The 18797-nt window shown below is 40.0% G+C and overlaps 1 protein-coding gene across 3 annotated transcripts in view; it reads left to right on the top strand.

The window, feature by feature from the left end:
• Nucleotides 1–16508, top strand: part of HELZ (helicase with zinc finger) — an 86001-nt gene extending 69493 nt beyond the window's left edge. For all 3 annotated transcript variants that reach the window (XM_032128854.1, XM_032128853.1, XM_032128855.1), the window contains 9 exons: nucleotides 215–266; nucleotides 1083–1276; nucleotides 3640–3847; nucleotides 4332–4408; nucleotides 4580–5159; nucleotides 5535–5775; nucleotides 6944–7457; nucleotides 10301–10553; nucleotides 13757–16508. In XM_032128854.1, coding sequence (XP_031984745.1) covers nucleotides 215–266; nucleotides 1083–1276; nucleotides 3640–3847; nucleotides 4332–4408; nucleotides 4580–5159; nucleotides 5535–5775; nucleotides 6944–7457; nucleotides 10301–10553; nucleotides 13757–14088 — 2451 coding nt within the window. In that variant the 3' untranslated portion in view covers nucleotides 14089–16508. The remainder of the gene's footprint in view (nucleotides 1–214; nucleotides 267–1082; nucleotides 1277–3639; nucleotides 3848–4331; nucleotides 4409–4579; nucleotides 5160–5534; nucleotides 5776–6943; nucleotides 7458–10300; nucleotides 10554–13756) is intronic.
• Nucleotides 16509–18797: the final 2289 nt, after the last annotated feature.

Raw genomic sequence — 18797 nt, 5'->3', positions numbered from 1 at the left:
CCACTGGTTAATTGATTTAGTGGTGTTTTATGTCCAGCTTTGTGAATTCATAGTCAGGTGGTGGAACTGGATGGCTGAATGTGTCAGAATAAACTGTTGGGCTGACTCCTTTCAAACTCTGTTTTATGTTTAATTATCATGTTCACTTGAAATAAAAAGCTTTGGTTTGTATAAGAATGCAAAGATCACTATTACTGGGTTTTTTCCTTTAAAGGGCAAGGTCCATCATCACAACCAGAATGACCATTTCCCACCTGATGGAATTGGTAAGTGCCTCCGCAGTTCCTGGGGGAATTCCCAAGCCCAGTGAAGCTGACAGTAGTTTGATATACATTGAGTATCTGGTCTCTTCTCTGTTTGAAAGGCATTTACTTGTTGTTTGCATGTGGGAATCAGATCACAAACTGTTAAGTGGACATTTGATATTTCCAAGGCTCTCCCTTTATAGGTGGTGTGTGCACTGACTTTGGAGCCTTAACACAAACATAGTTGTTGGCCTTTGAAAAATGGCTGTGTTTGAAATTCATTGTTGCAACCCTGTACCAGTGTATTTGCACTAAGAGGGTTTGGAGATTATTTTGCATGCACTGTTTTCTGAGGTACTTTGAAGGTAAACTGTGCTGTCATATAGCCAGATACTCCTGATCATACCTTTGCAAAGTAGCATGCAACAGCTGAATAATTTTGTTATTAATTTGAAAAAGTATTAGTTTACAGCTTGTCTTCCCTGCTAGAAAAGGAGGGTTATTTTAGTTTTTGATGCAGTGCTTAACAGCCACTCTGACTGTCAGCATATTTAATTGGTTTGGAACATTCTTTCATTAATGCACTTACCAGCTACCTGTTTCTCTGTATCTCAGCTCGTATTTTCTGCCTCTTCAAATTTTTGAAATGGAATACAGGATTTGATTAATGCTTTCTGTTAGTGTACCAGACCTATGCTGTTAGAGAGTTGCACACATACATTATAAAGATAGATGCTGTTAGGATGAAAAAAACCCAAAGAAATGGTCATCTTCATGTTCTTTTTGTGTATATATCTTCTTTTTTTGTATGTATGTATCTTTTATTTTTATTTTCAGTTCAGCCCAATCCTTCTGTTCTAATTGGAAATCCTATCCGAGCATATACTCCTCCCCCTCCTCCTCTGGGACCTCACCCCAATCTGGGGAAATCTCCAAGTCCTGTTCAAAGGATAGATCCACACACTGGGACAAGTATTCTATATGTACCTGCTGTCTATGGAGGAAATATGGTCATGTCTGTGCCTTTGCCTGTAAGAATTCATTTTCTGTTTCTCCCCCGTCCCCACCTCAGTTATTGTATGCACATGAATGTGTGGCAAAATCAGATAGTGAATTTTTTGCAGGTTTTTTTCAGCACTCCAAATCTGTGGGCATTGCTGGCTTTAGGAGTGACAGTGCAGAGGACCACCAGAAAATATGGACCTGAAAGCTTTGCTCCCACAAATAACTCCAGGCAGGCTAAAAGCAATTTCATGTTCATGTAATTTGGTGTGTTTTAGGCACACCAGTGGAATCTGTCTCATCTGACTTGAGACACCTGCCTCTGAATTATTTGCCTGGTTCAGTTCTTAATCATTGGAGAGACCTCAGTGATTCACACCAAGTTTGTTTCTCTTTATTGGCTTCACACAGTCTAGATTACAAGTTTTGGATGTCTGCAGTGCAAGGTGTCTGAAGTGAAGTGATAAGAAAAATAAGCATAATGGGATGTTTTTCCCTTCCAGAACCTCATAGTGAACCAGTTTCCTCTCCAGTCCCTTTCCTTAATGACATTCGGGAACAGAATGAAGATTTCTAATCGGGTCTTTTAGGCTACATTTATGCATGGAATTTTGGATTACAAATAAAACTGTCTCACCAAAATTTGCACACATTAAAGAAGCAGTCTCTGCTTTATTTTTACCCTTCACAGTCACATATTCCAGGAGGAAAATGCATGGAAAGAACAAAGGCTGCAGAAGCTTGTGGAGTAACATGTCTGTGTTGTACACAACTCCTGAAGACCGTGGCAAGGACGTGGAACCCACACATGCATGTGTTTAATTCCATTCATAATGCTAAATGTTGGAATACAGCTAATTTGTTTTTTTCCAGTAATTCTGAGTCCTCTGTTGTAATTGGGGTTATGGATGCTGAATGGGGGACTTGCTGCAGTTTCAGTTTTGTGTCTTAGATCAGCTGGCAGCTGTAAATTGGTTTTCTTTGCTAGGCCAATGAATTTTCCTTTTTCTAAACTTACTAGAAGTCTGCATTTGATGGATAAATTTAAATGCAATGAGAAGGCCAGCAGCTGTAACTTTGTCACGCTTGCTCACATTATATTAATATCAAACCAAGGTAATTTAAAAAGCTCTGTCTTATTGTTCCAAGGTTAATATATTTTTTATGTGTTTCCAATCAAAAGAAGTTTATTAAAAATAAGTATTTTGAACTTACCTTCCATGAGGATGGATTTTTAAATAATTAAGTGGGAAGACTGAGGTACTAATGAGACTGCTACTTTTGAAAAGAAGCTTGGAGATGATTTGGGGTTGTACAGATGCAATAGTAGCCTAAAGCTGAAGTTCAAAGTGCACATTTCAAGGGCAAATAGTAATTAAAAAAAAATAATTGGATGAAAGTTGTTACACTTGAAACAAGTTGGTACTGAAGTAAAATGTGTTTATGTTCATGGAAGATATAATGATGTCTTTGTTTAATGCAGTTTCCATACCCAAGGTAAAAGCTAGAGGAGGTTGTTTGCTGCCATCAGTAAAGAATGCTTTGGCAGCCTGAGTGTTGGGGATGACTTTCCCTACAATCTTCTCTTATTCATATAATTCCCTTCTTTTAGTAAATTCCCTACAGGACAAGATTGAACTCACTTGATGCAGAGCTATCTTCCTTAGCATTCCTTTTAGGAATAAAATTGAAACCATTGTAAAATATCCCGACTTTCTACCTGTGTTCAGGAGGTGGATTTTCCTTTGACTCTGCAATACATGAGTCATGTAGCACAGGCACACTGGAGTGTCACTCCCTATCACTGCTCACCTGTGGGTACTCTCTGGGTTCCACCAATAGTCCTGGTAACTTCACTGAGTGTCCTGTGTGTGCAGAGGTGGGCACAGCTGCTCCTTCTGTGGCCCAGAATCACAGCACTGGGTGCTGCAAGGTCTGTTCTTTGGCTTTGAGGCTTCTCTCTCTGTCCCCACCTCTGAGCCACAGCCCAATGCCTCATACGTACCAGGAGAAAAGGCTTTGTATTTGCTTGAACTTCATCCATTTCTATTTAATTAGAGAAGAGATTAATCTGAAGTTTATTAAACTACAATTTGTCCATCAGTCTTTTCTCTCTGAACTTCAAAACTACTGAAACGAGAATGGGTTTTGATAGAAAATTTTTGCCCAGGGTTCTCCTTGAAAATCTCTGCCCCTTGTTTTGCCTACCCTTATAGCTCTTCCTTTCCAGCACCAGCTGTAGTGTGTGTGTCAGGTCATCTGATGCATGAAAGACTCTTGTCACTGACCTAACATCAGTGCACTCATTATCACAGCCTTTAATTTAATGTACCTTAACAGATCACATCTCTCTTTTCTTTTTTTTTTAATTTTATTTTTTTTTACCTCTTAGGTACCATGGACGGGGTATCAGGGTAGGTTTGCAGTCGACCCTCGACTCATTACTCATCAAGCAGCTATGGCATATAACATGAACCTGTTACAGGCACATGGGCGAGGGTCCCCGATCCCGTATGGCCTGGGACACCACTCTCCTGTTAGCATAGGACAGCAGCAGCTCCCGCACCAGGACAAGGAGCAGCACGAACAAACTCGAAATGGTTAGTGCTTGAAATGGCACTTGAAACTGCTCTGCTTTGGGGAGAGTTTGTGCTTGAAATAGGGTGTTGTGGAAAGGACTTTCTTTCCTCCATCCTCTCTATCTGTGGCACTTTCCTCCCTTATAGAGGGATCCCCAGATTGGAGAAATAACCTGGGATTTGCCATTTCAAATAGAATGACTGAGATATTGTGAGATTCAGAAGGAATGGGAGTTGGGGAGGGGTGTTGAGGGTGTAATTGTTCCATCTCCCTTCTGCAGTAGTGCTGATGTTATTTGCAATTAAGTTGGAAGAACTACTTAGTGATGATTAATGAACAGAGTGCAGAGATTAAAGGGAAGGTGTTATTTAGGTAAATGACACTAAATGTCTGTGATGCTGTAAATGCCATACTAATAAGTCAATTTTCCTGTGTCTGGGGGAAAAAAAATCACAAAATAATAATTCTTCTATTGAAACTAAATAATTTTGTAAATGTTTTTAGGTAAAAGTGAAAACACTGCTGGACCTGAAATCAGTAAAATTCGAACACCTGAGAAGAAACCTCTGGAATCCAAACAGGTAGGTTTCTCTTGTATGGGTTTCTGGTTTGTTTTGTTTATTTGTTGGGGATTTGGGTGTTTTTGTTTGTTTGTTTTTTCATACTCTCTCTTAAAGAATTTAGTCATTACTGAAATGGTTTTGTTTTTCTTTCAATGCGAATTTACAAAACTTTTTATTCTCCTTTTGTAGGTTGATTTAGAAGCAAATCCTCAACAGAGAAGCCCAGAGTCCCGTTCCAGTGTTGGTTACCCCAATGCTAAATTCCATCGCAAAGACAACCCCAACCCCAGGCAGCTGAACCTGCACCTGACCCCACCCCACTCCCAGTTTGCAGTTCCCAACCGCCACTTCCAGCACCTCTCCCAGATCCCGAGGCAGCCGTACCCTCTGCAGCAGCAGCAGCAGCAGCAGCAAAACCTTTTAAGTCAACAGCAAAATCACTTGCCTGAACAGCCCAACCAAATGCCACCCCAACAGAGCCAGGTAGTTCAGCAGCATAATCACTTGAATCAGCAGCCTCCACCACCTTCGCAGCTTTCCCCTGCTTTCCAGGCAGGCCCCAGCCAGTCCTTTTTTAATAATCCCATTCCCCACCGACCACATTCTCCTGCTGTAGATGCTGTGATTTCAGAACAACACCCCCCACCTCTGTTACAAGAAGTCAGTAATCCTTTGAGGCCTATTGCACAGCACAACCCAGTTCTGCCAACCCACTTGAACAACTTCATTGAAGAGAATCCGTCAGGAATGCTCTTAGGGGACACTTTAGGTAGGTGACTTTTCTTTATTTAAATTCAGAGTGTGCGATTATAACTACATTGAATTGAAAATGAAGGAGGTATTTACCTTTTTCAGGCATATTGCTCTGAATTGGGTCATTGTTGGGTTAGTTTCCATAAGTAATGTCATTGAGCATAATTTGCTGCTTGAGGCATGTTTGAATATTCAGCACTTTATTAGAAGATTTATGTTTATATGATTTTCCATATGATTTAAATAACCAGGTTATGCACTGCAATGCAGTTAGTCTATAACAGACCCTGGAATAAACTGTATAAAAAGTATTCTTTTTTTTTTTTTTCTGACATAAAGATCTTTAAAAAGGGGCATTAGATAAAATTTTTTTTTAAAACTATTTTTATAGATCGTATGCATGGAAATGTAGCTTTGGAAACAATAAGGCAGCAACAACAAGCCAGGTTACAGCAATGGAATGAACATAATGCCTATCTCAGTCAAGGCACTATTCCATATCAACACCATCACCATCCTCATCTACCACATCTTCCTCAGCAACCAATTGGATTACATCAGCAGCAGCAAGTTAGGGCAAACTGGAAACTTGCCAGTAATACAGAAGATGAAACAGAGGCAACATATTCAAGGTATTTGTTTACTGAGTCATCAGAGCTTGTGTAAAATTGAGCAGTGGGCACCTATCTGTAACACTGTGATCAAGTGCAAGGCACTTAAAGGTATTGCTTTTTGCTGCTGTTATTATGAAGGTTAAAATAGTTGACAGGCTGACTTACAACTATGCTTTTATTATGTGTTATGCTTTATTCTGCTAGTATATTGGGTAGTAAAGCTGTAGTGGAAAAATATTTTTATGGAGCTTTTCAGTGCTGTATTTATGGAATAAGGAATGGATAGAGAGTAACAACCTTGGGTTTTTATGAAAGAGGTGTCTGAGTGTAGTTAAGGCCTATTTAAGTTGTAAATTCTTCAGTTTGAAGTAGCAGTCTGAGATCTGTGTGCTTGAAAATAAACAAACCAGTCCCTCCCCAAACACTGCTCCCCAGTGAAACCTCAACTTTTCTTCCTTTTTAAAAACCCTTTGCTTTTAAAAGCAGATTTAAATTTTAAAATGCTTGTATTTGAGATGGAGCTTTAGGGGGCAAGAAAGGAAGCTGTTGAACATCAAAAGAAAAATGGTTCCAGTGGTCATCAACTTTAATCATGTGTATTGTAAAGGCTGGATTTTTAAATTGCCTCTGTTTACTGTCATCTCCCACTATGCTTTCTTTTCCATCTGGTTTGTTATAGCCATGGTAAAGCATCTAAATGCCTTCTTAGCTGACTCTTTGAAGTGCTGCATTGAATGTTCTTGACGTTTTGAAGAAGTTCGGAAGTATATTGCGCAAATGAGGGGAGTCCCTGATTGTTCTGGCTTTTACCTTGAAAGGGGTTAAAATTTTCTTTTAACTATGTGAACTTTTTACTTTGTGTAGTAAAGCAGGAAATCCTTACCTTTAGTTGTCTCTTAAGAGATAACAAAAAATTGATTCTTCTGACTGAAAAGAAAATCTCAAGAGTTATTAAAACTTTGAGATGATTCAGGTGAGTATTTCATCCAATTAATCCTCTTGTGCCTAATTTCTGATTGCTCAGTCACATCCTTTGAAGTTAGGGTCAGTAAGTGCAAAGATAAGAATATTTAAATTCAGTGTTCTGTGCTCTGAGTTTTCTACATCTCAAAAAGAGCGAGATTTCAGCAAAACTTTTTTTTTTGTTTCCCCCCCTTTTCTTGATACATTTATTCTGCCAATGCAGATTCCAGGACTTGCTCCGAGAGCTGTCACACCGCGATCCAAGTGAGAGTCGGGACGTAGCCGAAATGCCACCCCCCCAGTCGAGACTGTTGCAATACAGACAAGTCCAGCCCCGAAGCCCACCAGCACTCCCTTCTCCTTCCTGCAACTCCAACCACAGCGCCCACTTCCCCAACTTCACTGAGAACAGCAGAGACATTGAACTGCCCACTAACCCAGCATTTCAGCAGCATTTACCCCAAATGTACAACCCCCCTTTCTCAATGCCATCCGAACACATAACCCCATCTCCCTTGAAATACCTGCAACCTGATGGATCCTGGACTTACGCTAACCTACAGCAGAATCACCTCCTGGGGCAGGGCTTTCACTATGGAATACCTCCACTGCCCCACAGGTCACAGCAAAGCCCTTTTATACAAATCCAGAATCATCAGCACGCAGTCGGTCAGGAGCCATTTCATCCACTCACATCTCGAGCAGTTTCTGCTTCTTCGCTCCACAGCTTAGAAGAGGTGGGTGTTCTTGTCTGCTCTGCACTTGTCCTGTTGTTTTAATATCAAATTATGTTGTGAAGTGGTCGTGAGTGCAAAACACCTCACACATTAAAAGCTCACACTGGGAATTTCTGTGAGGTGGAATCGTTCTCTGCGTCTTTGCTGTTCACCGTGAGCAGATCTGTGGTTCTTGTCACTGCAGGTGTAAGGTTTTCTCTGCTAAATGGGAAACCTTGGCTTTTGGAATGTTACTCAGAGTTTTTGTGCAGTCACTGCTCTGTGTCTGCATGTCATTTATCTGCAGTGACAATCCACCACAGCCCAGGTGGAAGCTCAGGAGAGGACTCTGGACAGTCAGCTGGAATGACCCAGCCAGTTGACTCAGTACTGAGCTGCGAATGTGGTTGAGTTACTGCTCATAGGAGACCAGAGTTGTACAGCTGTTCCAACATGGTCCAAAAGCTGATGTCATTAATCCCACCCTGCCTGCACTAATTTGGTACAAAGCCATCCTGTGTATTTTAGGGGCTGTGTGTTGGAAATCAGAGACATCCAGCTGTGCTCCCTGAGGCTGGCTCCAGCACACACCCTGCCACAGCTGGCTCTGTCTCTTTTCATCTTCTCTTGTCCTGGACTCTAAGGGGGTTTGTTATGGGATGCAGACTGTGCCAGCAGTCCTGCTAGGACAGGTCATGTTTTGAACAGGAGGTTTTATTCCTTATTGGAATCTGAGGTGCTAAAGAGTGTATGATGTGTAAACATGGAGTATGCTGGAGCCAGGTCGCGTTCCAGGAATCTGAGAATTAATATTCTCACTTACTGCATGTAATCCAATATTTGTACATAAGTGGCTTGTTCTGTGATGCATTTCTGTTTAGGTTTTTACAGAAGCTGGGCAGGGAGCTCTGCTCATCGCTGTCTCACACAATATATATTTAATTTGTCTTTCAACTTCTGAAAACAGAAAATATTTAGTTTATGAGAAAAATAACTAAAATTGAATTCCAGTGCATTTTACAAATTTCTCTCTTACACAGATCCAGAGAGGTTAATGGAGTCCTCAGGCCCAGTCAGAGCTGTAGTAAGGTTTGGGTTTATAGACATTTAGAAATTTGATGTCTCAGTCCATTAAGTCATACCACCCTGTATAAAATGTAATACTTTGTGACAACAGTTAATGCTGTCAGTACAGCGGGACGTAGGAACAATGGTTTTTCAGCAGTAATAAACCAATAAATATTCCTATAGAGCTTGTGACAGCTCCTGCTATCTGAAGACAAATAGAGTGAGCCTTTATGTAATTAGTGCAAATTCAGTTTAGTTCTTATTTCTTCTTCCTTTCAAAATATGTGACAGAACTGCCAAATACAGTAAAAGTGTTACAAGACAGAGACTTGCTTACAAACTTTCCAAAACTGCTGGTCCAGCTGGTAGGTAGGACTGAATGCACAAAGAAATCAATATGGGGTTTTAGGTGTATTTTTAACAGACATCCCTCAGACAAGGCACTTGTCAGGGCAGTTTTCTTGACTTTTGATATCCTTACTAAACTGTTTCCTCAACCACTATTTATAAAGCTGTTAATTGACTTGATACTTGAAAGCTTTTGCATGTGTTTAGTCAGACCAGATCTGAACTGCACATCAGAGGGAATACTGGAGTTATTCTGTCTGGTTCTGTACTTGCAAGTGTCCAGAACTTTGATAAATTCCTGCTTGCTTACCAAAATAGCCCTTTTACATTCAATAAATGTATACTTTTGGGGTTGATTTGGGCAGTAATTTATGAATTTTTTTTTGTTTGTTTTGTTTTTGTTGTTGTTGAAGAATTTCCTTAGGGGAATGGATTGTCAGGATATCCAAGTGTTGATCCCCTGATTGTGGCGACTGAAATAAGATGTAACAGTTTCCTTTCTTGCACTTTTTTCCCGTGTCTATTTGTTGGAGATGATATAATAACAATGTTGGGACTCTGCAAGCAAGTTACTTGATGTTTGTTTAGCTGATTTCTTGCGACATTTCATTAGGATGGTTCTTTTTCCCTTTACCAAGTCTAGATTTACCTGTATGACTTTTCTGTTATTAGTGCTCTTGTTAGTCAGTGCAGATGGGAGTAAATAGTGTATTTATTGTTAAAAATAAACTGTGATACAACAGACTTGCTTTGAATCTTGAGAAAGCTTAGAGAGCCCTTAAATCTGAACTGTTGAAGCCCACAGGTTAATTAATGGAGTTCCTGCCATTTTCATCTACATGATCTACAGAGTTATGGAAGCAAGTAATTTCTGTGGTTTCAGATAAAATTCTCTGCATTATTTCTCCCGAGGGCACTCGCTTCTCCAGAGCATTTGTTTTTTATGTGCAAAATCCAGTATACAAATGTATCCTGCTTCCCCAGATCCTGGTGTACAAGTCACTAATTTATCCTTTGGAAAAGGAAAAGCCATTTTATTCCTGACTACATTGTAAGAACATTTTGTCTTGCTCTTGTGTATTTCTGTGCTTCCTTTGCCTCATCTGTAAATGCTGGGTATTTTCCTCCTCATTGTGTGATCCATAGCCCACGTAGAAGTGTGAGATATAAAGGTGTAAAGGTTGATAAGAATTAAGAAATTTCAGTTGATGTACTTTGCGCTTCCTTTAAAATTCTGTATTTCATGTGATCAAAATATGTTATCAGTGACTGCAGTATACAGCATACAACTTGAAATGTATTAGACTTTTTTCCTAAATGCAAAGGATTTTTTTTTTTTTGGTTAAACATTTCAGAGAAAAAGTTGAATAGGGAAATGGTATTTGATACATGCAGTTGAATCAAAAGAGCAAAGGGCTATTTTATGGTTTGGTGTTTTTTGTTCACAGTATGAACCAAGAGGACCAGGCAGGCCATTGTACCAAAGAAGAATTTCCTCTAGTTCAGTCCAGGCTTGTTCTGAAGAATTAAGCACTCCTCAAGACAGTCTTGGTCAGTGTAAAGAGCTTCAGGACCACAGTAACCAGTCGTCGTTCAACTACTCCTCCCCTGAGTTGTGGGTGAACTCCTCCTCCTCTGCCCCATACCCAAACATTCCATGCAACGGAGCCAGCAGAGCCGTTCCCCCCCGGGAGCTCTTAGGTGGGTACAGCTGCAGCTGCTTCTCTCTGCAGTGACCAGGGCTGAGGGACAGGCTTGCCTGTGGATTTCTTCCCACCCAGTGTTTTCTGCCAGTTCTTTAATTCCCAAAACCAATTTAAGCAAAGATTTTGAAGTATTCATTGTTTCAGTAGTTAAAGGTTTGCTTGAAAAACCTATTTTAATGTGCCACCTTGTTAACATCCTGTTCTTCATCTAGAAAAGCAATGCTGCTTTTTAGTCTTCTCCAAAAGTTCCAGTAAACCCAGATAGTCTCTTACAGTGGCTTCGAGTGCAGCAGACTTTGTGCTGGAGGGAACTAAGGTGACTGGTGGGATTTATTTGCAAGATAGATTATTTATTTCCAGAATCAGTGATATTTTGTGTTGGTATTACAGTCTGGGGGAGCAGCACATAAACTGAATTAGTGCTCTCAGCATTTCTCTAGTAAATTCTGGTACTTCATCAAAGGAGTGACGAGTTTAAATTCTCTCTCACCGTGGAAGAATCTCAGTGGAATGTGGCTTCCCTGGTGGTAGCAGCAGTGCTGATTGATTGAGCAGACAGAAACTAAATTAACTTTTCGAGATGAAAAAAAGCTGCAAAGAGAGAGCTGGAGCAGTGCAACTATTATTCTCTTCTTCTGTTCTCCATATTTCTTGTGTTTATGAAAAACAAAATTACCAGGGTAGTACAGTTTCTTCCCTGTGATTTTGTTTTAAGAATCTCCAGTGGTAATTTAAAAACAAAATAATTAAAAATGCAAACAGTATTCCAGCGTGGATATTAAAACCACTTAATAATGTGGAAAAATATTTATAAGCTGGTTTTATTTGCCTTAAAAGATTTAATTGCTTTTCACCAAACTTTATAAACCTAAAACATCTTGTAATTTCATAGTAATTATGAAGTAGGAACATGCAGTGTAGAATGAATGAAAAAAGCTCTTTATATCAGCGACAGCAGTTAAGAATTAAATTCCTAAGGTGCTTTTTAATTTCCAAAATGTGAAAATGTTATTTTGCAAACCCATATTTATGGCAGCATCTTTCATGCTAAGTTCAAAGCTTCAAGCTCAGGGCACCTCCTTCAATCTATTCCTATTTTTTCTGAAAATTAAGGAGCTGAATGCACAGTATTATGTGGCATTCGTCACTGAATTGCTCACACAGAGTTGCTCTCTAAACTCCGTGGTTATCTAAGAGGAGCTCAGGAGCTCTGGCACGTTTATATTGGGATCAGCCAGTCCCACATTTCTTTGCTTTAATGAAAAGCTTGAGAACCCTGTTTGCGAGTAAAGTCCTCGGAGGACAGATGTGTATGTAAAAAGTACCATGTACACACATTTGCTGTCAAATACTAAATTCTAAGTGAAAATACCAAGTTCTCACTGGTAACTGCATTTGCAATGAAATATTTTTTATTGTAGTTAAGCATGGTTTCTGTTTGTCAATAAATGTATATGAAACAGAGCCCTGTATCTAATGGTTCATGCAAACACATCTCCATTTTATGGCTGCTGTGCCTTTCCACATCTACAGCTCACTGCCTGTGATCATATTTACAGCCCAGATGTGTTTTATAGAGCTAACGGTTAATGACCAGTAACTGCACCATTACTGTTGGTTTTTATCCATGAAATAAAACCCTGTGAGAATGTGATGCTGTGAAAGTCCTGTGCCTGCATTTGTTGCTTGAGAGGGAGTGACCCTGACTCCAGACTGTTCAAGGACTGATCTCTCCTGTACATCAGGAGTGGCTGTGGCACCAGTGTTGGGTTGGATCAGGATGGATTTATGAAGCACAGGGAGAGCTGCTGTCAATTGCTCGGGGTTGTTCTATGCAGGCACTTCCCAAAATTGCATCTAGGGAGTTTGATATGCATTGCTTTTTCTGCTGATGGAAAGAAAATGATTTAAGTTCTTATTCAAGATGTGTATTTCATATTTTGCCTTCTGTTAGACACCTCTACCACACACAGCTTTCACCTCTGGCCCTGCTTGTCATTACTTGTCTTCTCTTGAGTGCTGTGGTTATTTTGGGAGGTTTTTTGCTCATGTTCTGGGTTGTTTGTTTTTTGTTGAGTCATAGCAACCTTAGCAAAATTGCTTTGCTTGTGTTCTTTCCATATCCATTCTTTTATGGGCTGATTTGGGGTGGGTTTTTTTTGGTTGTTTTTTTTTTTTTTTTTTATTGCTCTGTAAAAAGCAGAAGCCTGTGTGTGACCTTTCCAGTGAGAAACTTTATGTTTTTCTACTTTTGCACTCATTTGGTGGTACATTTTTGTATGTGCACTTTAAAAATAACATTATCTGATTAAAGACTGAAATAATTACAGAATATATCTGTTGCCCAGTTCCTAGACTGTTGCAGATAGAACATAGAACTGTGTTTCAGTCTGGTGTCTCTCTAGCTGTGCAAGACAGCAGAATTCTACAGACAAAAGTAAGGGACCTCATTAGGATTCAGGAAATTCACGAAAGCAGTTTTATACCTATGGTTTAAAGCACATTTTTTCTGATAGTTACAGGAGTTGTTAAATGTGGAGCAAGAACATATCAATTAGCAGGAATGCATTCAGCCTGAAATACCAATAATTAGTTGGTTGGCATTCAGGACTCTGATTTGCTGTTGGAGAATGAATTATATGTGGTGCTGTAAATTTTAATTTTAGCCTATTAAGCTGTAAAGCAAGAAGAATGAAATACTCTTTGTGCTGTCTCAGTGGATAAAGTGCTTAAATTAGAGTAGATCCCATTTGGAAGCAGCTTCCCTTCAGTGCATCCAGAGAATCCGCTGTGCGGAATTGCAGGTTTGGGGTTATGGCTGTAGGGTACGAACACATGGGGGATGTGTTTAGTAATGTCAGTTTTGTGCTGCTGCTGAATGATCCAAGAGTTGGGAATGAAGTTGGATCACTTCAAGGCCAGGCTGGATGGGGTTTGGAGCAAGCTGGTCTGTGGAAGGTGTCTGTGCCCATGGTAGGGGATGGGACGGGATGAGCTTTAAGATCCCTTCCAACCCAAACCGTTCTGTGATTGTGTCATTCTATAAGCTTCATTTTCAGAGTGACTAAACAGAGCAGATGGGTGGTGTGGGAGGAGGTTACCAAAGGGGTGGTGTCAGCACTGGCTTTGGGCTTACTGCAGGTGGATTGGCTGAGTCAGAGCCATTCATTTGCTCCAACTCTGGTTTCTCCTTCGCAGCTCCACCGAAGGTGGCCAAGCCCCCGGAGGAGCACCTGAAGGCCGAGAACATCCAGCTCTCCAACTCCTTCAACTACAATGTGCTCCAGCACCTGGGCCAGTTCCCCCCTCTGATGCCCAGCAAGCAGCTGGTAGAGTCCAACAGCAGCATCCCCCAGCCTGCGGGCAGCACCAAACCCGTCATGTCCTACGCCAGCGCTCTGCGGGCTCCCCCCAAGCCCAAACCTCCTCCTGAGCAGACAAAAAAGAACAGCGACCCCCTGTCCTTGTTTCAGGAACTTAGCCTAGGTAGTTCATCAGGTAGCAATGGCTTTTACTCCTATTTTAAATAACCAGATTATTTTTTTTAGAGAGAATTTAATTTTTATTTGTGTCAGTAGATCTAAGATAGTTGGGGCTTCACCTGTAGTTGCAAATATTCCCTTTGTTTATATTAGTAAATATATCCTCACTTAATTGCTTTGCTGCTAGACTTGCAACTAATTTTTTTTATTATTATATTCCATTTTTTTGCATTTTTTGATGTGGGTCGGGTTTTCGGAAGCTTTTCTGTAGGAAAACACGTGTTATTTTTTAATTTGTGTAATGTTAATGATATGTTGCATTAAACTAGCAGCTGAGAGATTACCTGTACAACTTGAAAAAAAGAAAAAAAAAGGAAAAAGAAAAAAAAGGAAAAAAAAAGTTTGTCTAAATTGTATTTAAGAAGATTGTAAGTAGCATTTACATTTATTCAATAACATTAGCATACTATGCTGGGTTTCTGTACCAGAAATGGCCAGTTAATGTAAAAATGTATGTTATTTCTGCTTAAATTCATTTAATTTTTTTTTTTAAATAAAGGTGCAGCATCTTCTAAATAATTTCAGTTTTATCAGCTTTTTTGTGAAGGGATGCTGCATTCTCAGACTTTTATAGTTTTAGATTCTATATGATGTGGTATTGTATTTTCCATCCACTGTAGGGTAAAGTAAAGGCGTTCTTTGCAGACACCTATGCCATTGTTTGGAAACATTCAGATAAAAGTATTGGTATACTTTAAAAAAATAATTAAAAAATTGAAAAAAGAAGAAAAAAAGTAACAAAAAACCCAAAAAAACTCTACATTTTATTTTTGGACAAGCTAGTAATATAAGCTTGTTTGAAAAGTTAATTTGATAGGTTTTTTAAATGAATCATGAAGCTGAAAATAAATTTTTAGGTATGTTGGTGCTTAGTAGATTTAATAACTATTTTAAAAAAAATGCGTGAATTTAGTAAAATACTTTTTTGTTTGTTTAATTTTTTTTCCACTATGCATGTGTAAATGTTTGTAATCTGGCTTTTTCCTCCCCTCTTCTCCAGTGGTATAAAGAATTGTGCCGCTTTAACTTTTGGGTTTTTTTTCCGGTAAAACTTTTGGTACATTATTTGATGTTTACATTAAAATGTGACATTATACAAGGAAATTCAGATATTTTGCTAACTGTTTTGTTTGAGGAACATCATTAAAGAAGAGATTTAATGTTTGTCAAAGCTGTATCCAAATTAATCTAAATCTTCTGGGGATCAGAGTGGTTACCAGGTTAATTATCTCCATGAGCTCTGTGAAGTTCTCCATGAACCTGGCCCTTAAGGAATCCAGTCTGAAAAAATTAATTATGGGATATTAAAAAAAAAAAATTAAAGAAACGTGTGAATGAAAACTCAGATGATAAAATCTTTGTGGATAAAGATTTCTGGTCTTGCACACTGTCCCTGCTTTGTGGCCGGGGAGCTCCAGAGGGGTTGTAGAGTTTCTCCTTTACTTCTCCTTAGTCCTCCTTTTAAACTTGAAGTAACTTTAAATCTGGCAAGGTGTAGTTCAGAATTCCTCCACTTAATTACCTGTGAGAATTGAAATTTTAGAGCTGTGTGGGGGTGATTTCAGATTTTTGCAGCTGTCCGTGGGACACCTTACAGGGGAGCAGTGGCTGCTGCTCTGTTCAATCAGATTTTTTCTCTGGTTACAATCAGTCAGGTTTATTTTTTTGCATTTGAATTCATGTGGTAAGACAAGGGTCATTATGTAATGGGGTTGATTTTAGCTCAGTACACTGCAGAGGTTTGCATATAAATTTTTTATTATAATTCTTTGCTGGGTTATGTTTCAGAAACTTACCTGAAAACCTTTTTCCTTCTTTTTACTGTAAAGCAAAGCCCGTGTAACTCATTAATTTATTTCCTAATGTTATACCAAACAAACAATGCTGGGGAGGGGACAGCCCCTGCCAAGTTCTGCTCAGCACTTCAGCACAGGGCATTGAACCCAGACGACCCAAAAATGAGGAGAGGCCAAATTCTGCAACCTTGACTCAAGCAAAACTGCTGTTAAATGGGTTTTTTGCCAAGCTGCTGGCTGCAGGAATCAGTCTGTGGGAAATTTGCCTGCAGGGGCTGGGCAGGGGCCCAGTGGAGTTTGCCTCAGATTTGGTATTTTGGCAGAACTGTCAGTTCTCCTCCATGGATCTGTGTCCTGAGCACTGCTCTGTGCAGAGTCCTGGGAGAGAGGAGAGAGTTGGGGATCCAACAGAGAGGGGAGCAGGACTGGCAGAGCTGAGGTGGGGATCCAAGGGAGGGAGGAGCAGAGGTTGGGGATACAATGCACTTCACGTCCCCGAGTCAGCATTTTGTAATTTCAGGGGTTTCAAAGTCACTCAGTTCTGTGGAGCAGCCTTTTGATTCTGTTCACCAATTAATATTGAATATTAAACTAATAAACATCACTTGTTAATTTACTGCTATCTGTCAATCAGTTAAGGGGAGATGGTTGCATCTCACCACACTTTATTCTGTTTTGCACTGGTATTTTATCTACATTGAAAATATTACAGATAAAAACCCATTTTCTCTCTGACTTAGAATTTCAGTTCTTTAACTTTATGAAAACCCCAGCTGGTTTTGGTGCTAAATTTTCATAAGTGCTCTCACCCAGGAATTTGAGGATGATATGATAGAGATGATCTGATTTAACAGCTTTGTCATGAATCATTTGGATTTCTGAGAGTTAGTTTTTTTCCAAAAGATTTTTTTTTTTTTTTAATGTCTTGTCTAGCCATTGTATGTCACATATACAGCCCTGAGTGAGATCTTTGGTTTTTGGAGCAAATTATCCAATGTTTATTGAAGTCATGTTTAGAAAACCCCAAAACTGTATTTTAAACTCTCCTAGGGCTTGAATAAAACTCTAATTGAAATGAAATTAAGCCTTACAGATGGCTCCAGTGGGCACTGCTCAGGCTGCACTGTAAATATGGACCTGTTGCAATTACAGCAAAAATTCAAAATTGACTTTGTGTAAATTATCTCAATTTGAGGGAGATGAGTGGAAGCTGGGGCATATGCACCAACTGGGCATTTGGCTCCTTGACTTTTTATGCTTCAGTTAGTGCCAAATCCCATGCCCCTTGTCCAGGAATAATCTGCCATTGTTGTCCGTGGAAAATTTAAATGACAGATCTAAATTTAGTAAGCTTGTATTTAATATAAAGGATAATTTCTGGGTTTGTTTTCTTTAATTCCAGTTTTTCATGAGAAAAATTTGGATGCCTCATGGCAGGTTGTCAGTGTGATGATAAGAGCTAATGAAGAATGAAGGGAAATATTTAAAAAAAAAATTATTTGGATTCTAAAAAAAAATATTTTTTTTTTACAATTCAAATAGAGCCTCCACCCTTTAAAAAGCCACTTAGTGGCAGCTGGGAGGTTTTTCTGTGTGTATTTGAAGACTGAATTCTTACGAAACTGCGAGCTTTCCACTTGGCCATCCTAGGTCAGGAGCAGCCGGAGGTAATGCCGCTCTGCTGTGAGCACAGCCTGACTTGGAGCTGGATTTTGAGGTAACATTCACACCTCCTGACGCTCTAGGACCTGCCTGTGGTGTCCTGGCTCATCTGGGTTATGGTGTGGGACATGGATGTGCTTGTGCACAGCCTGGATTGCTCCTGGCCCTGGTCCTGCAGCTGCCAGCCTGTCCTGAAGGACCCGGCAGGCTCAGGCAGAGGTTTTGTGGCACATCCCTGTCTCTCTTCGTTAGTGCTCTGGGTGCTGGGGGCCCCTCCACGGTGTGCTGGTGTCCTCTGCTACTCCCTGAAGTGCAGTGGGTGTCCCCAGGATGTGTCTCAGCAGTGCTGAGCTCCTCGGAGCCCAGAGTGGGTTGTAGGGACAGTTCCCCTCCATCCCGCTTTGTGGTCACATGGCAGCTTTCGGCGTTTCCACAAGACAGCTCCTAAGTTGCTGTTCTGCATAAAGCTGGCTGGTTAGAACCAAGGTCCCAGCATCCACATTTTCTCCTGGAGGTTGTCATCTAATACAGTTTGTCCTGGATTTTTAATTGTATGGGCTGTGGTGTTGCTGGCCCTTTGCAGGATGTGAGTCCTGCCACTGACTGCGAACAACCCTGTGAGTGCCATTCCCTCCTTTGATTAATTAATACTTTGTTCCCAGATTTGTCAAGTTCAGCTGGTTTTTTTTGCAGAGCTCATGCTCTATAAGCAATTCTTTTGCTATGTATGTAGTACCCAGTGCTATAAGTAGCACCAAGAGCAGTGTTTGACCACTCCAAATATTCTTTTTAGACAGAACTCAGGCATATCAGAACCTGCACATTTCCAGGGCAATGAGCCCACGATGCTTCATGCTCTGCCCATATCATCCTTCAACTTACTTGTTTTGTTAGTTTTTAAAGTTTCTAGTTTTCCTAGAAAAACTGCAGACAATTAACTTGTCAAGACAGATGGTGATGATCTATGGTGCCTATAAAAATTTGCACATCGTATTCCTTGACATGAAATATGGGCTATTTCTGTTGGTGTAGCAATACTCACGCAAGTCTCTTTTTGCTGGCTGTGTCAGAGAGCAAGGGCTGAATCCTTCTAAATTTGTTTCTTTCTTCCATTCAAGAGAATTAAAAGGATTTTCAGCAGCAGCAATGGAAATGTCAGTTTTTTGGCAACTTTAGCTGAGAAATGTTGAGGAGCTTTTACCTCATTATGGATTAATAGATGCTTCTGACAAAATTACA

This window comes from Corvus moneduloides, chromosome 19 (assembly GCF_009650955.1).
Source record: "Corvus moneduloides isolate bCorMon1 chromosome 19, bCorMon1.pri, whole genome shotgun sequence".
Taxonomy (NCBI): Eukaryota; Metazoa; Chordata; class Aves; order Passeriformes; family Corvidae; genus Corvus; species Corvus moneduloides.
The sequence above is the reverse complement of the archived record's forward strand: the minus strand, read 5'-3'. Positions and strand labels throughout refer to the sequence as shown.